The sequence below is a fragment of the Electrophorus electricus genome, chromosome 7 (assembly GCF_041902795.1).
Source record: "Electrophorus electricus isolate QZ-2024a chromosome 7, ASM4190279v1, whole genome shotgun sequence".
NCBI classification, from domain to species: Eukaryota; Metazoa; Chordata; class Actinopteri; order Gymnotiformes; family Gymnotidae; genus Electrophorus; species Electrophorus electricus.
The window spans coordinates 30,654,571-30,665,000 of record NC_137503.1 but is presented as its reverse complement, the minus strand read 5'-3'; the positions used below and the strand labels follow the sequence as shown (position 1 = coordinate 30,665,000).

Below are 10,430 nucleotides of genomic sequence, written 5' to 3'. Positions count from 1 at the left end.
GGACCAGTCAGCACAGGATCTTGAACTTTACTGTTCCTTTCTACTCCTGCTTCATGTGATGTTATACTATCTGCCAATGCAAGTCTGATTCATTAATGTGTAGCTGGGAATCTTTAAGCTGTTTGGATTAGTGGTGACTATAAGTGACTTAACTGTGTGTGTGTGTGTGTGTGTGTGTGTGTACGTACATGTGTGTGGGGTGGGTGTGTTTGACTAGCTACGAGCTCATGCAGTGGACATTAATGGGAACCAAATGGAGAACCCCATTGATATTGTAATCAATGTCATCGACATGAATGACAACAGACCAGAGTTTTCGCATCAGATCTGGAACGGCACTGTGGATGAGGGCGCCAAGCCAGGTAGCTTACACAAACACACACACACACACACACACACACACACACACACACACACACACACACACACACACACACACACACACACACACACACTACACACACACATCAGCACCAGGCTTCTCCTCTGTGATCTTCTGCATGAGCTGAGTCATGTGGGGCATGCGTCCACTGTTGGCATGGTGGGGTAGTGCTCTCGCGTAACAGCCACCCACGTTACAGTGTTGTGTGGGCTCGCTGGCAGGCTCCTTCGTGATGACAGTCACAGCGCAGGACAAGGACGACCCGAACACAGCCAACGGCATGCTGAGGTACAAGATCCTGTCTCAGAGCCCAGAGAGCCCCTCCACCAACATGTTCACCATCAACAACAAGACGGGCAAAATCATCACTGTAGCTGCCGGCCTTGACAGAGAGGTGGAAAGCTCTGTGTTCTTGTTTGTGTGTGTGTGCATGGTGTGTGAGTTCTTTTTTCATTGTGGACTTTAATGGATTTCACAATGTTGTCCTTCTGTACCGGAAATACCCATTTTGTGTGTGTGTGTGTGTGTGTGCGTGCGTGTGTGTGTGCGTGCGTGTGTGCGTGCATGCTCCTGCACGCGTGTATGTGGTATGTGTGTATGTGTTTGTCCTGTTTTCTGAGCAGAAAGTGTCCCAGTATACTCTGATCATCCAGGCTACTGATATGGAGGGTAACCCCATGTATGGCCTGTCCAACACGGCCACCGCCATCATCCGTCTGCTGGATGTCAACGATAATGCGCCAGAGTTCACTAGAGAAACGGTGAGCTCGCTAAAGCGTGATCGGCATTCAGATACTCACATGTTCACGTACTCCTATACCAACATGTTCAGTAGCAGATAGAAGAAATATTTGCACAATATTTATTTGACAGTGGATTTCTGATCACTGGTGTTGAAACTGCAGAATCATCAGTTTTTCACCACCAAAATTTTTAAATTCAGATCGTTTAGAATGCATAGCATAACCCATGATATAAGTGACAGACACATGCAGGCTGCAAAGCCTGATATGAGCGACAGCAGCTTGTTATCCTGAGGGGCATTTATCTTTCAACAAGCTGGAAAATATCACAGATAATCACAGCATCCCGAATCCCCGTCACAGGAGATGGGAGCAGGCTAAGAGGAGCAGGGGTCTGTTTCCCAAAGCATCCTTGGACATGGGCCGTGGTTACAGAGCAGAGCAATCACCCCTTCTTATGATTTCATCTCCACAGCAACAGTAATACGTAGAAGAGAGGAAGAGCTGGACATGTAGCGCAAGAGACTGGTGCAGTTAGTCAGAGTCAGAACTGGCTTGGGGGGGGGAGACTTAACGGGTTTGTAGCCTATAGTGGAAGAGAATTCCTCCCAAGAGGTCAGATGTACAGCTCCGGGGACATTTGGGGTACTGAGATGACAGCATGCAGAGTTAAAGTGGCCCTAATCAAAGCTGTGTGAACACGGACGATTTTCCCACTAACCAAATCTGAAACATTTGCCCTCAGTGGGAGGACACAGATTTACTTTTATGTGAATTCATTGACTTGAAATTACTTATGGCTAGTCCCTCACTCTCTCTGTCTTTCTATCTTTCTCTCTCTCTCTCTCTCTCTCTCTCTCTCTCTCTCTCTCTCTCTCTCTCTCTCTCTCTCTCTCTTCTTATTCTAGTTCCATGGGGAGGTCCCTGAGAACCGGGTTAATGTGATTGTCACCAATCTGACAGTGACTGATAAAGACAAGCCAGGAACTCCGGCCTGGAACGCCGTGTACCGGATCACATCTGGCGACCCAACCGGCCGCTTTTCCATCCCTACTGACCCCACCACCAACGAGGGCCTCATCACTGTGGTTAAGGTGACACGCACAGCCGCGCACACACGCTGAATGCCATTAGCTTTGCTGACTTCCAATGCATGGGATCAACCACCGAGCTAAGACTGTTTCCATGGAAACAAAGCTAGTCAAGAGCGGCTACCCTTCTTCATCAGTGATAATGGTTTTTAAGTGCTTTAATTGGAGAATGAGCCAATCATTAATTATTATTCCAACCACCCGTTTCATCTTAAACAGGCCACTAATTTTTTTATTTGATATTTTATTTTTTATTATGCAATTGCATTAATGTTGTGTCTGTTTGGGTGTGTGTTGGTGTTAATGTGAGCATGTGCATATCTGTGTGTGTGTGTGTGTGTGTGTGTGTGTGTGTGTGTCTGCATTATTTTCTTCAGCCAATTGATTTTGAGATGAGTCATCTGTACACGTTAATTGTGGTGGCTGAGAATGAGGTTCCACTGGTGGGCGGGATCCACCGCACCCGCCAATCAACAGCCACCATTTCCATTCGCATCATAGACGTGAACGAGAGCCCCAACTTTGACCCGAACCCAAAACAGGTCAAATTGGATGAGGGACTTCCAGCAGGGTCAACGCTGACCACATTCACAGCTCATGACCCTGACAGACAAGGGCAGAGTATCAGGTAGACACACACACAAGATCATACACATGAATAGCAGACAGTACTTCCGCCACGACTTCCTAAGATGACGTAATTGTGAATGTAGATACTCGAAGCTGTTTGACCCAGCGAACTGGTTGGAGATCGACCCCAACAGCGGACGCATCTCCACCATCACCCTGCTTGACCGCGAGTCACCCTATGTCAGAAACAACCTCTACAACGCCACCTTTATGGCCTCTGACAACGGTGAGCTCTGTGTGTGTGTGTGTGTGTGTGTGTGTGTGTGTGTGTGTGTGTGTGTGTGTTTGTTTTGGCTCAGTGGAGAGTTTAAATTCATTACAGGTTCAGTGGTTGATGAGTGACTCCATTGATCTCAGCTGTGGGGAACAATTATCTGTGAATTAGCTCATCGAGGAGCACAGGCATACACACACATCCACACACAAAGCAAACATGGACCCACACTCATACACATACACATGTGCAGTTTTCCCCCCTTAAACACACACATTTATGGACATCATTGAAATGGAAGCAACACCTTTCTTTTTTCCTCCTTAGTTGCTTTCTGTCCATCCCTCGCTCCTCCTCCCTCTCCGCGGTGCACACGCTAACACACGCTGTGGCCTGTGTGAGCAAGACTGCAGCCGTTTGCTTAGCTCTGTTCTTCTGCAGCTATTAGCATTCCCTCTGCGTCGGGCCAGTGTGAACAATGGTCACATCCACACACGCGCACACACACGCACACACACACACACACGCACACACACACACACGCACTCACGCTCTGTGCCGGAGAGAGCCCATCTCTATAAACACTCCGTTAACCTGCAGCCCCATGATGCTCGGCTCCCAGCAGGGCCGGGTGGGCGGGGGTTGTGGTTGGCCTTCCCTCTACCACCCAAACTGTGGAGGCCCCGTGGCAGCAGCTTCCCTTCCTTACCAAAGGACCCGCTGTTCATTTACGAAGTCGGTCCGATGATGAGACAAACTCCAGGGGTCGGCAGAATGACGGACAATATCGTATAGCCTGGGATTACACCTCATGCTACCTCATACATATTATGTATGTTCTCCACAGCTTAGTGGTTAGAGAGTTTCTCCCAAAATGTCACTGTCGGGACAACATGGTTTTCTAATTTTTCTTTCTTTCCCTCCTCTCTCTCTCTCCCTCTCTCTCTCTCTGTCTCTCTCTCTCTCTCTCTCTATCCCTCCCTGTCTCTCTGTATCCATCTCTCTCTCTTTCTTTCTCTCTCGTAGGTATTCCTCCGGCCAGTGGGACGGGCACTCTGCAGATCTACCTGCTGGACATCAATGACAACGCTCCTCGCGTCTTTCCCCGCGAGGCTGAGGTGTGTGAGCGGCCCGAGCCCAACGCCATCAACATCACTGCTGTGGACGGAGACCTGAGCCCTAACGCCGGGCCGTTCGCCTTCGAGCTCGCCATCCGCCCCTCTGATGTCCGCCGCAACTGGACTCTCACCCGCCTCAGTGGTGTGTTAGCATCAACGTTAATAACACTAACACAGTGGTGTGTCAGCGTTAACATTAATAAGGCTAAGAATAATTTTATTCTGTGTGAAATAACCAAAGTGAAACAGTTCAGTTGTCCAGCATAAAGCCTTTTAAAACTATTTAAAATAAACTATGTAGTTAGCCTAGTTACACTTAAAAATATAGCTATTGTACCTACATGCACTTCTAATTTCAAGAAACAAAGTAAACAGGCCTCTCTTTTGAGCGGGTAGTTTGAGTGGTGTTTACAGGCAGGGAGGCAGCTACGCACACATCACACGGTTTCACGAGCGCCTATTACAGGGTCATGGAATTCCTGGAATATCATGCAAGTCTGTTCCTGACATGGAAAGCCTAGAATAATTTTTGTGTCAAGTAATATCAGTGAATTTTGTTTGTAGCATCTTTAAATGTTAGTTGCCATTTATCAAAATTTTCATGTGTTTCCCATACTGTATCAGTGGTTGTTATTGTCACTTGATTTTTCCGTGCCCATTTAACAAAGACGGCCTGTTTCTCTGTTCATTATAAGTCATAGAAATTCAGCGTTTTAGTCAGTGAAAGTTAGGGAATTTGACATTTGACTTGGCATGGGAACCCTGCTGGCATCCCCGGCATCCTTGGCAGTTGTGTCTGATGCCTGTGCCAGGGACCCCGACTGATTATGTGTTTTGTACATACCATAATGAAAAGAGCTTTGGAGTGATTTATTGGGTGGTTTTAATATACAGATTTTATTATACTGCTGTGGCACAAGACAGGAAGACAATCCACTCACATTAAACTGAAGCACGTGTGCAGTAGAGCGGCTTGCGGCGGGTTATCAGATAAAGGGCCGAGGCTGTATTTTTGTCGTTCTTTAGGCGAATATGTCCAGCTGAGTCTGAAGATCGGCTACCTCCACAGCGGCGTCTATGAGGTGCCCATCCTCATCACAGACTCGGGCAACCTGCCAATGGCCAACACGTCATACCTGCGCGTGAAGGTGTGTCAGTGCGATCACCACGGGGACTGTGTGGACATGGAGCGCATCATGGCGGCCGGACTGGGCACCGGGGCCATCATCGCCATCCTCATCTGCATCATCATCCTCTTGGGTAGGTCTGTCGTATGAGCGCGTGGCGGCTCTCCATCGATGCAATACTTATTTCCCCACCAGTCAGACTCCTGTTTAAGCTGAACACCTGGGCTGGGCTGCACACGACTTTATGTATTGTTCTCTCTTCCCTCTGTCTCTATTTCTGCCTCTCTCCGCTCTCGTCTTTCCCCGCGCGTCTGCCCTTCTCCCTCCCTTTCTCTCTCTCTCCCTCTCTCTCTCTCCCTCTCTCTCTCTCCCTCTCTCTCTCTCCCTCTCTCTCCCCCTCTCTCTCTCCCTCTCTCTCTCTCTCTCCCTCTCTCTCCCTCCCTCTCTCCCTCTCTCTCTCTCCCTCTCTCTCTCTCCCTCTCTCTCCCCCTCTCTCTCTCCCTCTCTCTCTCTCTCCCTCTCTCTCCCCCTCTCTCTCTCCCCCTCTCTCTCTCTCTCTCTCTCTCTCTCTCTCTCTCCCTCTCTCTCCCTCTCTCTAGTCCTCGTGCTGCTGTTTGTCATGTGGATGAAGAGGAGAGACAAGGAGAGGCAGGCGAAGCAGCTGCTCATCGACCCGGAGGACGACGTCCGAGACAACATCCTCAAATACGACGAGGAGGGAGGAGGAGAGGAGGACCAGGTGCCCCTCCGCTCACACACTCCTGCTGGCGCGGCAGCCAACAGACAGCTTGTTAGGCAAAGCAAGGGATTGGTCACGTCTCCTCAGAGCACCGTGTCGTGAACATCTCAGACTGATGTTCTGTTTCCCCCCATTGAGCCAGCAAGTATACAGCGAAGCATACAACAAATACAAATATACCAAATTAACTTACATAAAAACAAACAACAGTGCTGTGGCTGGATATGTTTAAGGTAATTTCTGAGAGAGATAGATGAGAAAGTACACTAGAGAAAGAACACTGTCACAGTCTATGAGAAAGAGAAATATCCGAATGCGTTCGAGGAGGAAAAACTCTAGTCCACAAATTGAATAACCTCGTGTGCGTGTGCGTGTGCGTGTGCGTGCAGGACTATGATCTGAGTCAGCTGCAGCAGCCCGACACCCTGGAGCATGACCTGGTGAAGCCCGTGGGCATCCGACGGCTGGATGAGAGGCCGCTCCACCCGGAGCCCAGCTACCCCCTGCGCTCAGCTGCACCGCACCCTGGAGATATCGGAGACTTCATCCACGAGGTCTATGTGGGAGTGAGGCTGTGTGTGTGTGTGTGTGTGTGTGTGTGTGTGTGTGTGTGTGTGTGTGTGTGTGGATAAGCTGTTTACAGCTGTCTCGCCATATAAACTGTTGGATGGCACCAGTGATAAGGCATAATGGTGATTGATTAGCTAATTGAACTTCAATGCTATTAGTTTAGATGGACATTATTCAGGCTTAGGTATTGGGTATCATCTGCGGTCAGGGGATGGGCCTGATTTGATACACACACACACACACACACACACACACACACACACACACGTACATGCGCTTACACAGAGGTCCTGCAGGCATTAAGCTGCACTGGGATCACAGTGGAGAAAAGTTAGAAAGGGTTTTAAACAGGAAGTGAAGTAAACAAAACATTAGGTCTGTGTAAGCAGATACGTAACTGCACTTAAGAAGCGACGTGGCTTTGTAGCAGGACTTTATAGGAGGGCCAACGAGGCCAACTGCTGTTCCACTGCTCACATTGCACGCTGTCACATCACACATCCTTCTCTTTTGCATGGAAATCTATACAGTGATGTTCGGTTTGTACTTTGGCTAGCTGCAGAGCACTGGCTATGGAGACAGAATTACTTGTCAGTTGAGGGGGTGTTGCTGTGTATTGTCGAACGCTGTGTATTTATCATGCAGCATCTACATGACAGATAGCGGGTCTGCAGTTGCTGATCTTGCGCATGTGCTGCCTCTCTCTGCCTGTGCTTCGTGTGCGGATGCTACCTGCTGTAGCTGGGAAGTGCCGTGTGCTTGTTTTGATTTGATAGCTCTGTCTGGGTGAGTCAGACAGCTGGGGTTGCCCGGAGATCATCCCGTTAGGCTCTGGCCTGCTCCGTGCAGCTGCCTCTACACTGACCCTGATCCCTCACTCCATGACACCCCCCTCTCCTCAATCTCACCCTCCTTCTTCCCCTCCCCTCCCCTCCCCTCCCCTCCCCTCCTCTCCTCTCCTCCGTCTATTTACCGGTGCAGTCCCTGCAGTACCCGACACACCTCCAGAGGGCACTAAGGCATGAGTATTTCAGACAGCAACACACTGCGCAAGCAGGTCCGTAAGCCCGCGACCCTAAATCCTGCCCCCTCTTCCTGCTGCTCTCACAGGGCCTGAAGGCAGCGGACACAGACCCCACGGCGCCCCCCTACGACTCGCTGCTAGTGTTCGACTACGAGGGCAGCGGCTCCACAGCAGGCTCCCTGAGCTCGCTGCACTCGTCCAGCTCCGGCGGTGACCAGGACTACGACTACCTCAGCGAGTGGGGGCCACGCTTCCGCAAGCTGGCCGACATGTATGGCGGAAACGACGACTAGCGGCTCCTCCCAGCTCTGGGCCGACCACACACCAACGGAGGGAGAGGTACAAACGAAACGAAAATAAAGATAAAATGAGTAAATAACTACAAGAAAATTTTAATTTTTTTTTTATCATGGACACGGACAGTGTGTAAAAATCAGAAGAATGAAGAAACTGATATTCCCACAAGAGAGGATACGAGAGAGAGGGAGGGAGAGAGAGAGAAAGGCGGATCACCATGGCAACAAAACTGGCTCTTTCCCAGGTTTTCCGCTAGAGCCAAAGAGAGTCGACCGAAGGAATCTCGACCAGCTCTGGATCCAGACGGCTTTTCCTCCTTTGCCTGAGTGAAGTACCACTGGTACGAAAAACACAAATCACACTACACTGAAGAAACGCTCAGAGAACTAAGATGGACACTGAGTTACACTTGAATCTCACAGTACAGAAGCACTGGGATATTAACGTGCCTTTTTGTACATTTTTGTTTTCGTTGTCGCTTTATTTCCGCTTTTAACCTCAGACCTGATCACTCGGTTCCTGCCCACTGGTTCTCCTGAGTTTCGGAGTGTTTCTGTCGTAAGCCTGGTTTTCCAATGTGGCTGCGCCTTGCCATGCTTCTGTTTGTTCGTTGTTTGACCCCCATCCTGTATCAAAACAGAGTCAGAACAGAAACCCAGAGAGCCACATTGTACAGTCATGCTAGAAGTTAGTTTTCGATTTGTGTCATCGGGTTTCCTTTTCCCTACATTCTTCATTTTAACTTATGCAGCAGAGGGGAATGTCCCACCATTGTTGGGTAGCAGAATGTTTTCGTTGTTAGTTTAATTACTTTTTTATGTGATATATTATTTTACACAAATAAACTATTCCTTTTGCTCACGCTCCACCTGCCTTAGTCAGCCATGATATTCTTTCGTTTTTTACTTCACTGTAAATGAAATGATGTGTACATAGCTTTTCTTCTTCTTTCTTTTTTGTTGATGTAGTCTATGATGAAGTACAAGGGAACATGAAACTTGTATATGTATAATTTGGACTACAAATGAAAGGCTTTTTGCATGTTTTTATCTTTTCGGTATAAAAAGGTATTTCCAAAATTTGTTTACCCACACACAAAAAAAAAAGTCAGTCTTTGGAAAGGCAGCAGCTTTCTCCAGATCTGCTCAAGCCCCTGGCTCCTGTCCTCCTCCCTGAACTCCATCCCCTCTTCACCTCCCTCCTTAACTCCCTTTACTCCTGATCTCCCCTCAACTCCCTCCGCTACTGAACTTCCCTCCGCTCTGCCAATGTAAATGAAGGTTTTATTTCTGCAATCTCTTCTCGTAGCTGCTAGTCTCTGTCGTCCCAGGCCTTTAGTGTAGTTCTTTAAAAATGCCTCCTCCTTCCACCCCCCAAATTCTGCGCGTCCAGCACTCTGGAGGCCACTTGCCCTGCTATAGCCCGAGGGCTGTTCGTACTGTCAGAAGGCCGCCGGCCTCGCACGCTTCTTCTCTGCCCCTTAGACATTTCTTAGGGCTCTTCAGGAGACAGACCGAAAAACAGAGCCCAATACCAGAGCTATGTTGTCGACCTAATCCCTGCTGCTGTCTCTCCATGTGGAAGGCTGAAGGGTGTTAGAGAGTGTGTGTGTGTGTCTGTGTGTGTGTGTGTGTGTGTGTGTGTGTGTGTGTGTGTGTGTGTGTGCGTGTGAGAGAGAGAGAGAGAGAGAGAGAGAGAGAGAGAGAGAGAGAGAGAGAGAGAGAGATAGACAGGCTGTAGTCACAGAACGGCCCAGCAGCACTAGTTTTAAAAGCAGAGCATGTGTACTTCCTGGGTTCGCACTCAGGTGACTGATGGCTGGAAGTTGATTGACAGTTGCAGGATATAAGGCAGGTGCACAGAGTTCTGTGGGCTATGACTGAAGTTACTTGTGGATGTTATGACCCATCGCAGCCCACCTGGCCAATAAAGTCTAATTTTGGAAATTTTGATTGTCTTGGGGTTTTTTATAATTAGTGTCTGTCCTATACGTGGGATTTTGGTTCACCATCTTTTGTGTCATAAACTGTTTGCATCCTGTGAGGATAATGAAAATGTTTTCACATGCTCAGACATCAACAAATGGGCACTATAGGAAATAAATACGTTAGACCGAGTTATACAAATAGTCAAGGTTCTTTTTTGTTTTTCTTCACACATATGCACATTATTTCTATTGTAATAAATCTTATTCAACCAGATATTCTCAGTTCATTCTGATTATTTAGATTTGGAACACATTTACAGGCCAGTTGCTTAAGCCACATCTGCCTTCTGTTCGTTTTCTTTGGAAGGATGCAGGAACAAGCATGTGCACCCTACACCACAAGGCAGTACACTGTGCACGCACACAAAGCGCCTACACAGACACAAACTGCTGCTGCCTTTCTGCTGGGAGTAGTCCTTCACCTCTCCTCTGGCTGGCTCTTCTTTTCCCAGTTTTCCAGGATCTGTAGTGCCGATATCAAAGCACTTTGTCCGCCTGGCCCCAGGTG

At 48.5% G+C, this 10,430-nt stretch overlaps 1 protein-coding gene across 3 annotated transcripts in view; it reads left to right on the top strand.

The window, feature by feature from the left end:
* cdh2 (cadherin 2, type 1, N-cadherin (neuronal)) overlaps positions 1-9,881 on the top strand; it is a 33,229-nt gene extending 23,348 nt beyond the window's left edge. Inside the window, exons 6-17 of one of the 3 annotated variants that reach the window (XM_035524177.2) lie at positions 218-362; positions 604-776; positions 1,006-1,143; positions 2,034-2,219; positions 2,594-2,844; positions 2,930-3,072; positions 4,087-4,320; positions 5,205-5,438; positions 5,905-6,044; positions 6,434-6,598; positions 7,725-7,977; positions 8,062-9,881. In XM_035524177.2, coding sequence (XP_035380070.1) covers positions 218-362; positions 604-776; positions 1,006-1,143; positions 2,034-2,219; positions 2,594-2,844; positions 2,930-3,072; positions 4,087-4,320; positions 5,205-5,438; positions 5,905-6,044; positions 6,434-6,598; positions 7,725-7,931 — 2,016 coding nt within the window. In that variant the 3' untranslated portion in view covers positions 7,932-7,977; positions 8,062-9,881. Of the gene's footprint in view, positions 1-217; positions 363-603; positions 777-1,005; positions 1,144-2,033; positions 2,220-2,593; positions 2,845-2,929; positions 3,073-4,086; positions 4,321-5,204; positions 5,439-5,904; positions 6,186-6,433; positions 6,599-7,724 lie in introns of those variants that run through there. The other 2 variants (XM_035524176.2, XM_081717136.1) reach the window with 2 other exon arrangements.
* Positions 9,882-10,430: the final 549 nt, after the last annotated feature.